This window comes from Bombus affinis, unplaced genomic scaffold (assembly GCF_024516045.1).
Source record: "Bombus affinis isolate iyBomAffi1 unplaced genomic scaffold, iyBomAffi1.2 ctg00000070.1, whole genome shotgun sequence".
NCBI classification, from domain to species: Eukaryota; Metazoa; Arthropoda; class Insecta; order Hymenoptera; family Apidae; genus Bombus; species Bombus affinis.
The window spans coordinates 279,623-294,546 of record NW_026108823.1 but is presented as its reverse complement, the minus strand read 5'-3'; the positions used below and the strand labels follow the sequence as shown (position 1 = coordinate 294,546).

The following is a 14,924-nucleotide window of genomic DNA, read 5'->3' as shown; positions in this document are numbered from 1 at the left end:
TAAAATTCCATACGTATATTGTTATACGTAACATTGCCATATTAAATATATTCGATCAAATATTCAATCTCGTTCCCTGAAAGCTGTTCCTGGATATCTGGTTGGATACTTTACGCACGGAAATAGAGAGTGTTAACAGTAACAAACCCTCTATGTAGTGTTTTTGCTTTGCTCTTTTGAACAGGTAGATGACATTTTGCTTCGAAAAACGGATATATATACCACGGATATGCACATACAGAGTATGTGTATCGATATACACATTGATATACACCTTTGTATAAAGTGTCAAAAAAGTATTTATCGCGGTATTTTTTTCAAGCCATTCTACACCTTCGATTTGATGAAAATTGGTTAAATAAGTGTAGCGCAAAATTGATCTTGACCACAATTTTCAGTGTCAAATTGTTTTTCTATTGCATCATATAGTGCTCATTAGAAAGGAAAGTTCCGTTGTTTTAGAAAAAATGTTTGAAATTTCATTAATACTTAGACTGATTTTATTCATATTTTAAGGTCAAATATGGAATACAATAACATCAATACTAACATCTACTTTTTTGTGCGATTTACTTTATATTTCAATCTTCCTTGATACGCCGTGACAAGCAAAAGTGTAAACACAGCCCGTTGATTTTATGTAGAAAGCGAATGTCGAAGGTATAATGAGAAAAGAGCATTATTTGACCATTCCACAAAATAATTTACCTAAATAGTAGTTAATTCTATTGGATGTAATAAACGTGAAGTAGTACTAGTGGACGAAATATCTATGTTGAAACCTTGATTCGACGAGTATAATTAATGTGCAAAACTGTAAACATGGTTTGAGATGTCCATTTTTGTAAAATGTTTTGTACATTATTAATGTTAATGAAAATTAACTATTACATTTCGTTAATAATAACTTGTAGTTACTGTTACCTAGTCTTTACCGATCACTTGAAAAATTAGTCTTTTACATTTATGTGTTTACTTTTTTCGCTCGTCGCAGTACATGTTTAAGTCAGATATGAAATATCTGGCGTATTCCAGCGGCTTTGATTAAATCAAAGATGTTCATATCCTTAATATTGAGAATGTTGTTAGTAAAGTAACTATTTCTATCCAAAAACAAGATATCTTTGAGACAACGTGAATTTTCGTTCCAATTTTCTTAACTTACAAGTATAAAATTTTCATCGCATGATACAATCTATCCTACAAAGTTCTTGCACACGACGAAGCTGAGAACATAGATCTTCTTCAAATATTATTTTTCTCACTGCTTCGTGTGGAATTTCTACTCGACGAGATGTTATTAAACGCTTAAAAGCTTATTATTAAACGATAACATACTTTTTCCTACATGAATGAACATGAAAGACGTCGAGTGAGGAATTAGAACAATTGTGGATGGTTGGAAACTATTATGCTGCGGTCTACCATTCGTTTTTGCCTATATATACCACGGAACAAAGGATAATTTTCACCGAATTCATCCAGAGCATATTTTCTAAGTTTTACTGTATATGATTACGCCCATTATATTATATTATGTTATTACGATGTTATCTAATTAATTGTTGTCTATTTATTTTGATACTTATATTAACCATTATTTATAACATAATATACTAAATACAATTAGTATACACAATTAGTATAGGGATTAGTATAAGAAATTTTAAACAGCTTTTTTCAAAAGAACGAATCATTTACGATCCAGGGGTTTTCTGAAGCTTTCGTTTCTCGTGATGAGTACTTTATGATGCAATAAAAAATTTTGTCTGAAAATTATACTCAAGATCAATTTCATGATCCATTTTCTCTAACAGATCTCCATCTTCCACAGCTATAACAAATAATTTTTTGACACTCTATACATTTAACATCGATTATAATTCTGATAATTGAAACACCGAACATCAATGTGTTTATTCACTACGCCAACACAGATAACAATTAACATTGATATATAATATATATTTGACGATATATATCTGAAAGAATAGAAATTTCATTTAATCGACTATATGACCATACTCGGTTAAGTACCAACAACGACTATCTATCAACCTTATCTTACTTCCTCAAAGATATAGAAAGACTTTAAAAATTTCAGCCATGTGATTTGGTCCTTTAAAATTTAGAAGTAATATAACGATAAAATACCATCAAAACCTTTAAATTTAACGCACGAAAACATGTCTTCTTTGCTAATGGCGTACTATAAATATAAATATTTGAATAAATATTGCGAATTTCATATTGCTAAAAGATTTATACTATTCGTTCGTAAATAATCGTCGGATCTATATTTAAGTGGAAACTGCTGCATTAGATCTCTTTTCTTACTTAAAATTATTTGGATTGGTAACTTGGATGTAACATGTAATTTATTCTTCCTTTATAAATAGTGTACAGAAGATACCAATTCAAAGAAATGGAAGGAAAGTCTAAAAGCAAAGAAAATCTACAGGAAGATAAAACGTTCAAGCCTTGCCAGGCTATATAAGATGCTAAATAATTTCATTTTGACAATGGTCCAACATCCTACTATGCATAAATTTAATATTAATATCAGCAGGTTTCATGCCAAGTATTACATCTAACGTATAAGCACAAGCCCTGGTTTTAAATGCCTTATAGTAACACCGAAAAGATTATTCAGTTGGATGTCTGACTCAACATCAATATTTTACTTAGAAGATAATACGTCGAGAGCATGTTGGTGGATGGAATGGGTGATGAATGAAGGCTTACTTCTGTAAAATACGTAAAATGGTAGTCGGAATGAATTTTGGCGCTTGGGGACAGAAAAAGAGCTGACTGATACTGTCATACACCTGAATTTATAAAATTTTGAAAATTCGATGTAACCTTTGAACTTTATCGTATTCTGTTTCATAGCACAAATTATTGTTCCCGAAATGTACGTTTAGTGTTATAATATATTTGACCAACGGTTCTCAAATACTAGTTTTGCAAAAGCAATGGTGGAATTGGAACAATTCTTTCTTCTTTCATTCTTTGAATGACCTGGATTTTCGAGTAGTCTAGTGACGATTGATCCCTACAATTAATCGATTTCTTTTTATTACACAAGTGCAAGAGATTCCGCGTTGTACGCGGATGTTGCAACATCGAATGCCTGAACCCCACAGAAGATCCGACCGAATTTAATGTCACTGCCGTCGATGATTCACCCAGAAATGGTTCACTTCAGAACCATAGTCCCATATCTGGATGCGTCAGTCACTATGTGTCACATAGTCATATGTGGATGCTGAGCTTATTGATGGTAATTGTAATATTTTAATTTTTTTTATTCTATATTTTCGACTTCTTTTTTCGAGTAGAATCACCAATTTTCCGCTTGTACTATCAATTACCAACCAGCCTGTATGACAAAATTCTATTTTAAACACGAAACTCGCCACGAGTGGCTACTTTGTTTACGAAATTAAACGAATTTAATAATTGAAATGGCAGGGAAGGAACTACAAGTGACCGTCAAACTATTTTTATGCTTGAAAAGTAATTCGCAAAGTAATATAAAATAATACTACTGATTTGTGTCTCTTTCAGAACTTTTTCTTAATCTCTTGTTTTTTCCCTTCAAATTTATTATTTATTATTTATTCGGTGTCACGAAAACCGATTAAATATTAAATATCTTAAATATAGATTGAAATGAAAGCTTGTCAGTTCTCGTTCAATTGTCACTTCAAAGTTGTTAGTTCAAAGGTTCTCGTACATCGTAAAGCAAGGGACCAAATCTTTAACTTATTACAAATTAAACCTTTTATTGTAATTACGAAAATTATGAAAGTCCCAAGCGAAACAAGTAGGGAACATGAACTGCTCAACGAACCAAAGAACGGCTCAGTGACAAAATTAATAAAGTAAGGATCACAAATATTACAACATTACACTCTTACATCACATAATAGTTCTCTATACAAAAGATATATAGCGAATCGACTTTTCACAACGATAAGAATCAACAGAACCAATTAAGACCAGGCGAAACTCTCATAAGACAACAATATCAGAGGGATCAAATCAGCGATTTTAATCTATGTTACAAATTATAGTTATCAAGAAAAATTGCTCTTTTCACGAAAATTATGCTGATGACACACTCACAATGCATTTTATATTTGATAGTCGGATGTGCTCGTGGCCATCAGGAGTATAAAGACGACGTTTTTAGAAAATGACAGCGCTGTCGGGTTTTAAAAGCTTTTATTTTTTTATTCATCATTACGAAGATTGTGATGGAAGAACGTAATGGGGTAAAATCTGACGATTCCTTAATGAAGAATGCTTAAAGAGATTCTATAGAAAACGGTGATCGTTTCGTTGGGTAGTTCATTCGAATTTTGATCAGGATTATTGAGATAGAAGGGTCGAGAGCTTCGTGGAATATAAACTTTGACGCTTCGACGCTTCATCTCTTTTCAAGCTCACCAGTCACAAACCATGGTTCACTGAATATATCTTTTTGGAAAATCCTTTTTGGATTTTCGTACGAGAAACATGGTATGTTTGACAAGGGATTTTCTTTTGAGGCAATTTAGAGTGACAAAAAGGTCTTTCTGTTAGGTAGCTTGACGAGAAAAATGTTTTATTGATAACGTAAATGGAACGAGTAGTTACGAATTTAAATAGAATATGACCAATATGAGGAATATATATCTTCTCTTCGACTTTCATAAGCTGAAAGCCCCGTATCTAAATTTTATCTTAATTATTTGAAGCAAAAAGTATGTTTTCTGAAACTTTCGTTTCTCGTGATGAGTACTTTATGATGTAATAAAAAATTTTGTCTGAAAATTATACTCAAGATCAATTTCATGATCCATTTTCTCTAACAGATCTCCATCTTCCACAGCTATAACAAATAATTTTTTGACACTCTATACATTTAACATCGATTATAATTCTGATAATTGAAACACCGAACATCAATGTGTTTATTCACTACGCCAACACAGATAACAATTAACATTGATATATAATATATATTTGACGATATATATCTGAAAGAATAGAAATTTCATTTAATCGACTATATGACCATACTCGGTTAAGTACCAACAACGACTATCTATCAACCTTATCTTACTTCCTCAAAGATATAGAAAGACTTTAAAAATTTCAGCCATGTGATTTGGTCCTTTAAAATTTAGAAGTAATATAACGATAAAATACCATCAAAACCTTTAAATTTCCAATATTCAAGAGAAACTTGAAATCTCGTTTATTTACTCAGCAACAAAATCCTATTTACCTTCAGAGAACCTATACAATTTTTGCACAGCTCAATATCTCTCCTTTAAACAAAACATCAAAGTATGTTGTTCCTAACTTCAAAGGGCTCAACTCAATTTTTTGATCAATTTCTCTCGTCCTATACGCTCGTTTCAAAGCTTATAATACCATCTACACCTTTGCCTTGTGTTCCATCCATGGTTCCTATGCATGCAATTTTATTATTATCGTTCCAAAGGATCTTAGCATTTCTGTTTCGCTCGTGATAGGTATTCACATCAATAAGTTAAAGATTTGATCCCTTGCTTTATGATGTACGAGAACCTTTGAACTAACAACTTTGAAGTGACAACGGAACGAGAAATGACAAGCTTTCATTTCAATCTATATTTAAGATATTTAATATTTAATCGGTTTTCGTGACACCGAATAAATAATAAATAATAAATTTGAAGGGAAAAAGCACCGAATAAATAATAAATAATAAATTTGAAGGGAAAAAACAAGAGATTAAGAAAAAATTCTGAAAAATTCTGACACAAATCAGTAGTATTATTTTATATTACTTTGCGAATTACTTTTCAAGCATAAAAATAGTTTGACGGTCACTTGTAGTTCCTTCCTTGCCATTTCATTTATTAAATTCGTTTAATTTCGTAAACAAAATAGCCACTCGTGGCGAGTTTTGTGTTTAAAATAGAATTTTGTCATACAGGCTGGTTGGTAATTGATAGTACAAGCGGAAAATTGGTGATTCTACTCGAAAAAAGAAGTCGAAAATATAGAATAAAAAAAATTAAAATATTACAATTACCATCAATAAGCTCAGCATCCACATATGACTATGTGACACATAGTGACTGACGCATCCAGATATGGGACTATGGTTCTGAAGTGAACCATTTCTGGGTGAATCTTCGACGGTAGTGACATTAAATTCGGTCGGATCTTCTGTGGGGTTCAGGCATTCGATGTAGCAACATCAGCGTACAACGCGGAATCTCTTGCACTTGTATAATAAAAAGAAATCGATTAATTGTAGGGATCAATCGTCACTAGACTACTCGAAAATCCTGGTCATTCAAAGAATGAAAGAAGAAAGAATTGCTCCAATTCCACCATTGCTTTTGCAAAACTAGTATTTGAGAACCGTTGGTCAAATATATTATAACACTAAACGTACATTTCGGGAACAATAATTTGTGCTATGAAACAGAATACGATAAAGTTCAAAGGTTACATCGATTTTCAAAATTTTATAAATTCAGGTGTATGACAGTATCAGTCAGCTCTTTTTCTGTCCCCAAGCGCCAAAATTCATTCCGACTACCATTTTACGTATTTTACAGAAGTAGGCCTTCATTCATCTCCCATTCCATCCACCAACATGCTCTCGACGTATTATCTTCTAAGTAAAATATTGATGTTGAGTCAGACATCCAACTGAATAATCTTTTCGGTGTTACTATAAGGCAATTAAAACCAGGGCTTGTGCTTATACGTTAGATGTAATACTTGGCATGAAACCTGCTGATATTAATATTAAATTTATGCATAGTAGGATGTAGGACCATTGTCAAAATGAAATTATTTAGCATCTTATATAGCCTGGCAAGGCTCGAACGTTTTATCTTCCTGTAGATTTTCTTTGCTTTTAGACTTTCCTTCCATTTCTTTGAATTGGTATCTTCTGTACACTATTTATAAAGGAAGAATAAATTACATGTTACATCCAAGTTACCAATCCAAATAATTTTAAGTAAGAAAAGAGATCTAATGCAACAGTTTCAACTTAAATATAGATCCGACGATTATTTACGAACGAATAGTATAAATCTTTTAGCAATATGAAATTCGCAATATTTATTCAAATATTTATATTTATAGTACGTCATTAGCAAAGAAGACATGTTTGGGTGCGTTAAATTTAAAGGTTTTGATGGTATTTTATCGTTATATTACTTCTAAATTTTAAAGGACCGAATCACATGGCTGAAATTTTTAAAGTCTTTCTATATCTTTGAGGAAGTAAGATAAGGTTGATAGATAGTCGTTGTTGGTACTTAACCGAGTATGGTCATATAGTCGATTAAATGAAATTTCTATTCTTTCAGATATATATCGTCAAATATATATTATATATCAATGTTAATTGTTATCTGTGTTGGCGTAGTGAATAAACACATTGATGTTCGGTGTTTCAATTATCAGAATTATAATCGATGTTAAATGTATAGAGTGTCAAAAAATTATTTGTTATAGCTGTGGAAGATGGAGATCTGTTAGAGAAAATGGTTCATGAAATTGATCTTGAGTATAATTTTCAGACAAAATTTTTTATTGCATCATAAAGTACTCATCACGAGAAACGAAAGTTTCAGAAAACTCCTGGATCGTAAATGATTCGTTCTTTTGAAAAAAGCTGTTTAAAATTTCTTATACTAATCCCTATACTAATTGTGTATACTAATTGTATTTAGTATATTATGTTATAAATAATGGTTAATATAAGTATCAAAATAAATAGACAACAATTAATTAGATAACATCGTAATAACATAATATAATATAATGGGCGTAATCATATACAGTAAAACTTAGAAAATATGCTCTGGATGAATTCGGTGAAAATTATCCTTTGTTCCGTGGTATATATAGGCAAAAACGAATGGTAGACCGCAGCATAATAGTTTCCAACCATCCACAATTGTTCTAATTCCTCACTCGACGTCTTTCATGTTCATTCATGTAGGAAAAAGTATGTTATCGTTTAATAATAAGCTTTTAAGCGTTTAATAACATCTCGTCGAGTAGAAATTCCACACGAAGCAGTGAGAAAAATAATATTTGAAGAAGATCTATGTTCTCAGCTTCGTCGTGTGCAAGAACTTTGTAGGATAGATTGTATCATGCGATGAAAATTTTATACTTGTAAGTTAAGAAAATTGGAACGAAAATTCACTTTGTCTCAAAGATATCTTGTTTTTGGATAGAAATAGTTACTTTACTAACAACATTCTCAATATTAAGGATATGAACATCTTTGATTTAATCAAAGCCGCTGGAATACGCCAGATATTTCATATCTGACTTAAACATGTACTGCGACGAGCGAAAAAAGTAAACACATAAATGTAAAAGACTAATTTTTCAAGTGATCGGTAAAGACTAGGTAACAGTAACTACAAGTTATTATTAACGAAATGTAATAGTTCATTTTCATTAACATTAATAATGTACAAAACATTTAACAAAAATGGACATCTCAAACCATGTTTACAGTTTTGCATTGTTTACATTAATTATACTCGTCGAATCAAGGTTTCAACATAGATATTTCGTCCACTAGTACTACTTCACGTTTATTACATCCAATAGAATTAACTACTATTTAGGTAAATTATTTTGTGGAATGGTCAAATAATGCTCTTTTCTCATTATACCTTCGACATTCGCTTTCTACATAAAATCAACGGGCTGTGTTTACACTTTTGCTTGTCACGGCGTATCAAGGAAGATTGAAATATAAAGTAATTCGCACAAAAAAGTAGATATTAGTATTGATGCTATTGTATTCCATATTTGACCTTAAAATATGAATAAAATCAGTCTAAGTATTAATGAAATTTCAAACATTTTTTCTAAAACAACGGAACTTTCCTTTCTAATGAGCACTATATGATGCAATAGAAAAACAATTTGACACTGAAAATTGTGGTCAAGATCAATTTTGCGCTACACTTATTTAACCAATTTTCATCAAATCGAAGGTGTAGAATGGCTTGAAAAAAATACCGCGATAAATACTTTTTTGACACTTTGTACAAAGTTGTATATCAATGTGTATATCGATACACATACTCTGTATGTGCATATCCGTGGTATATATATCCGTTTTTCGAAGCAAAATGTCATCTACCTGATCAAAAGAGCAAAGCAAAAACACTACATAGAGGGTTTGTTACTGTTAACACTCTCTATTTCCGTGCGTAAAGTATCCAACCAGATATCCAGGAACAGCTTTCAGGGAACGAGATTGAATATTTGATCGAATATATTTAATATGGCAATGTTACGTATAACAATATACGTATGGAATTTTAAAAGTCACGAGGGTTGCAGCGGACTCAATTTTAATGTACATTAAACATTTTGCTCATTGATGACCTTACCTTAATTTTTTTCTCCTTCCTCACTTTCTTCTCCTATGCGAGTGACAGCAAGATTGATAGTAACAAGCGATTTCATTAAAACACAATCTCCTTTTCCATTTGATGAACACGATACGAGACGAGGGAATGATTTAGGAACACGACTTTCGAGCGGTTTCAACAACTATTAAGTTTCATTTATAGCAACGAACACTGCCAAAGACGTAATCAATAAGATTCGCGTAGGTGCCGTAGATGACGTAGATGAAAAAACGTAGATCAAACGTAAATGACGAAATTATACATTAATTTATTTTAACGCGTTAAAATTACGCTAATGACAGTTGCTCCATTCAATTTGTTCACATATTTGAGCCCTATATGGAACAAAGTGAACGGAGCATCTGCAAGCGTGTTAACCGGACAACGACGAATTTTCACATCTACTCCGCGAAGCTTCACATATATCAATGACCACTACCGTAGTCATGGTCAAACATAGATGACGAAGTTATGTATTGATTCACTTTAACACGTTCAGATTACGCTAGTGACACTTGCGCAGTACTATTTGTTCATATATTTAAGCCCTATACGCAACAAAGTGAACGTAGCATCAGCAAGCGTGTTAATTGGACAACCACGAATTTTCACATATATTGCACGAAGATTCGTATATAGCAATGATCACTGCCATAATCATGGTCAACCGTAGATGACGAGATTATGCATTAATTCACTTTAAAAATTACGCTAGTGACACTTGCGCAATACTATTTGTTCATATATTTAAGCCCTATATGCAACAAAGTGAACGTAGCATCTGCAAGCGTGTTAGTTGGACAACGACGAATTTCGTTTCGCAAACACGGACACGTGATACATTTTGAAGTTACGTGGACGTGAGAGTAATTCGTTCCCTTAAATTGCTCAATTTCCATTTCTTTCGCCATGTATATTCGAGTATTGCATTTGAATTGCAGAGCAGTGGGAAGTAACGGCGCACGTCGTTGATATATCGACAGGAACATGAATTCTTTTTTCATAGGATGAATACTTTTTTCATCGAATTATTAAACCGAATCAAGTTTTCAAATCCAATCATTTAATTTCATCGTTTTACATCGAACGGTTCAATCTTTTTTCTTTTAAATACCTTACCTATATTTCATCTCGTTGAATATTCCATATTTTTAATGCTACTACCACTTATTGGAAATTTCAAATATGTAATTATCGTTCTGAAGTTAGAAATTCGAAATAACATTCGTCAGTATATGATTCTACGTTTTATATAGAGTAATAAAAATGATACAATGAGTTTCGGTAAATAACCAATAAAAATTTTTGTTCCTTTTTCTTTTTCTTTTTTTTTTCTTTTTGGTTTTATGTATCCAAGGTCGAGAATAAACTATGTGCACGTTTCCTCTCGTTTCTTGCATTTTTATGAGGAATTCAGTCTTTTTACGCCACAAGAGTCTCAACGTTTTCGTTTTCACGCCTACGTTACGCTCGTTAAACACGTTCCAACAAGACCATGAATAAGGATAACAGCTTTAATGTTTTCACATGTGTTAATTTATTATTTTAGACCTTAAATATTTTATTTATAAAATCTTTATTTAAACAAGTTACCATTGTCGCTACAATAAATCAATGAATGAAATCAGTTTAAATTTAAAATATCATTTCATAATTTTTCGTCACTTGTATCTAAAAACAACAAAAAAACGGTGTATCCACATCGGATAAATTAATACGCCCCGACGCAAAATAAAACCAAGACGCACAGCTCTGTGGAATGCCAACGGTCTAACGCAACGCAAACTTGAACTAGAACTCTTCCTAAAACACCAGCAAATCGACATAATGATCATAACTGAAACCCACTTCACCGACAAAAACTACCTGAACATAAACGGATACAAGTTCTACCATACCCAACACCCCAGCGGAAAGGCCCACGGCGGCACCGGAATCATAATCAAATCAAACATTAAGCACTACGAACTTCCACCATTCCAGAAAGACTACCTCCAAGCATGGTCTTGAAGACTGTCATGGTACAATCACCACTTCAGCTGTATACTGCCCTCCAAGACACTCCATCGCCAAAGAAGACTTTGGCGACTTCCTGGACACCCTGGGCAATAGATTCATAGCTGGAGGAGACTACAACGCCAAACACACCCAATGGGGCAGCAGACTGGTTACAGTAAGAGGCAAAAACCTCCTCAACAGCATAATAACCAACAAGCTCAACTACCTTACCACATACGAACCCACACACTGGCCCACCGACACAAACAAAATACCCGATCTCCTTGATTTCCTCATAACTAAAAATATCTCGTCAAGACACGTCCAAATCAATTCCTCGGCTGATCTCTCCTCTGATCATTCCCCCGTGATAGTAACAGTCAGTTCAACTATCATCGAGAATACACGTAATGGCTCCATACATAACCAACACACCAACTGGCAGCTCTTTAGAGAAGTCTTTACACACACAACTTCAGCCTCAACTTCACTAAAAACCAATGAAGAAATCGAAGCAGCCACGGAATACCAAAACACGAGCATAATAAACGCTATCCGCTTCTCCACACCGGCAAAAACGTCCATCAGCAATCACGAATACCCCCAGTACATATTAAAAAAAATAGCAGAAAAACGTAGACTAAGAAGCATATGGCAGACCCATAGAACACCGGAGGACAAACGCAAACTAAACAACGCAACTAGAAAACTATCCTAAACTATAAAAAACTACAATAATGACCGTTTTCACAAATATCTCGCCAGCTTGTCCCCCACAGCCGACTCCAACTACTCACTATGGAAGGCCTCCAGGAAACTCACGCGCCTCCCACAAATAATACCTCCAATCCGCCGTCCGCAGGGTGGATGGGCGCGTAGCCCTATAGAAAAAGCCAACCTATTTGCCAAACACTTGACTGAACTATTCCAACTCCATTCCTCCATAGCTGCAGCGGACGTTACCGAATATCTGCACACTCCCTTCCAAATGTCCCCTCCTATTGAACCCTTCACTTCTTTAGAGATCATAGAAGCAATCAGTCGCCTAAACGCCAAGAAAGCAGCAGGTCACGACCTAATAGGAAATAAAGCAATCAAGGAACTTCCGATAAAAGGGATTGCACTCATCGCATCAATCTTTAACGCTATCCTCCGCCTTCAACACTTTCCCAAGGCTTGGAAAATCTCACTGATCACCCTCATCCCTAAACCCGGTAAACCAATATATGAAACCAGCTCCTATCGCCCAATCAGTCTTTTACCTACCCTGTCTAAACTATTCGAGAGGATGCTCACGAATCGTCTCCTTCCACTCCTAGAAGAATTGAAAACGCTCCCAGACCACCAATTCGGCTTCCGAAAACAACACTCAACAGTAGAGCAAATCCACCGCATAACCCACATGATCAGCCAAACCCTTGAAAAGAAAAAATACTGCTCAGCGGTATTCCTAGACATCCAACAGGCATTCGACAAAGTATGGCATGAAGGGCTACTCTACAAGCTCAAGAAGATCCTACCCCATCCATACTACTCCATCTTAAAATCCTACCTAACCAACAGACAATTCATAGTTAAATGCCCAGGCGCCTCTTCCGCAACATTCCCAATAGAATCGGGCATACCCCAAGGTAGTGTCCTCGGACTCCTACTGTTCTCCATCTACACTGCCGACTTATCTATATCAAACGAGGTAACAATAGCAACATTTGCCGACGACGCAGCACTATTAGCTACCCACGCAGACCCGGCAATTGCCTCATCCACTCTCCAGCGAAGTCTCGACTCCATGGAAAAGTGGTTCCAAAAATGGGGTTTCAAAATAAACGAAAAAAAATCCTCTCATGTAACCTTCACGCTCCGAAAACAAACCTGCCCCCAGGTCACCATTAACAACACAATAATCCCAAGCAAGGACTCCGTAAGATACCTGGGCATGACCCTGGACAGGAGGCTAACTTGGAAAAAACATATCTCAGAAAAAACAAAGCAACTAAAGGAAAAATTAAGAAAATTCTATTGGTTCACGGGCCGACGCTCCAAACTAAACATACAGAACAAAATAATCCTCTACAAGGCCGTAATAAAACCTGTCTGGACCTACGGAATCCAACTATGGGGAACAGCAAGTAATTCCAACATTGAAATACTCCAACGCTTCCAATCGAAAACGCTAAGATCCCTATCAAATGCACCCTGGTATGTTACCAACGAAACAATCCACCGTGACCTCAAGATACCTACAGTCAAAGATGAAATACACAAGTCCAGAAGCAGATATAACACAAGAGTCAACAACCACCACAACCCACTAGTCACCCAACTACTGGACACGACGGACCGATCTACATTTATCATATTTTATATAAAATTAGAAGGGACCTTTAAAAAATTGCATGCAACAACACACTTACAGGTACTCTTGAATTAGTTTTTCTACATGTCTGATTATGTCTTTATATGTATATGTCAATTCAAATTTATTTTCTTAAAAGTCCCTTAATGAAAAACTAACACTTCATACTAACTTAGAACTTTTGAGTTCTTAGAATATTCTGATTTAGTCACTGGCTGTACCATAAATTCATTTACAGATATTATATTTCCACCAAGAGCTAGTTTTATTATGAGCCTTCCTGCATCATCATCGAATCCTTCTATTTGACCATAATTATTACTTTGTTTTCCAGCTATAATTTTCACAAATGTTCCTTTCTCGATTTCAACTTCTTCCTCTTCTTTTTTGGAATCTGTATTTTTGGTATCTGTATTTTCATACCTTTTGGTCGTGATCCTGGTATGACAGCTGCTACTAATGTGTAATAGTTAGAATAAACGATTGTGAAATAAAAAATGATGTTCTCTGTTTACTTTCCAATAAGTGATGTATTAAACACATATAATTAATTTAATCAAGAGTAAAATTCATACTTTTCATTTCAACCAATTCCCTTTCCTGGTTGCCATCCCATTCCCCTTAACATTGCTACACCAAAAGCATCAATAGGAATTTTTTCATAACCTTCTAACATAGACTGAAAAATAAAAAACAATATTTATAATATGCAAATGTAATACATCTGTGCATTGCACATCAATATGTTGATAACGTACCTGTTCTTTGCCTCTTAATGATTCATCTTCTACTAAAGGTAAAGTTAAATCATTTGTTTTAGTTTCATGTTCATTCTTTGACTTAAGTTCCTCAATGATTTCTTTCGTCGCTTGCTCTTCTAAAGTAACAACTTTATTTTCACTATCTTCAACTGGCTCTTTCTTTATTGATATTATTGGCGATGCTTTTCCATTAGATAGCTTTGATTTTGCCTCGTTAACACTAGCGTCTCCTACCTTTTCCTTATCTGCCTTCGGAAGGAAAATGTCTGCATCTATTTTATTAACAATTCTATCATGCCAGGTTTTTGAACCTAGTAATGGAATAATTAGAGGTTTATCTTTTTTTTCTTCCTCACT

At 34.0% G+C, this 14,924-nt stretch overlaps 1 protein-coding gene across 8 annotated transcripts in view; it reads right to left on the bottom strand.

Annotated features, from left to right (window-relative positions):
• Positions 1-9,444: 9,444 nt before the first annotated feature.
• LOC126927035 (G-patch domain and KOW motifs-containing protein-like) overlaps positions 9,445-14,924 on the bottom strand; it is a 93,791-nt gene continuing 88,311 nt past the window's right edge. For 2 of the 8 annotated variants that reach the window (XR_007715107.1, XR_007715105.1), the window contains 2 exons: positions 14,565-14,922; positions 14,382-14,485 (listed from right to left, as the gene is read on the bottom strand). Coding sequence is in view for 2 of the 8 variants with exons in the window: in XM_050743352.1 (XP_050599309.1) it covers positions 14,390-14,485; positions 14,565-14,922 (454 nt within the window). In the remaining 6 variants the exon portion in view is untranslated. Of the gene's footprint in view, positions 9,455-14,022; positions 14,268-14,381; positions 14,486-14,564; positions 14,923-14,924 lie in introns of those variants that run through there. The other 6 variants (XR_007715104.1, XM_050743353.1, XM_050743352.1 and 3 more) reach the window with 5 other exon arrangements.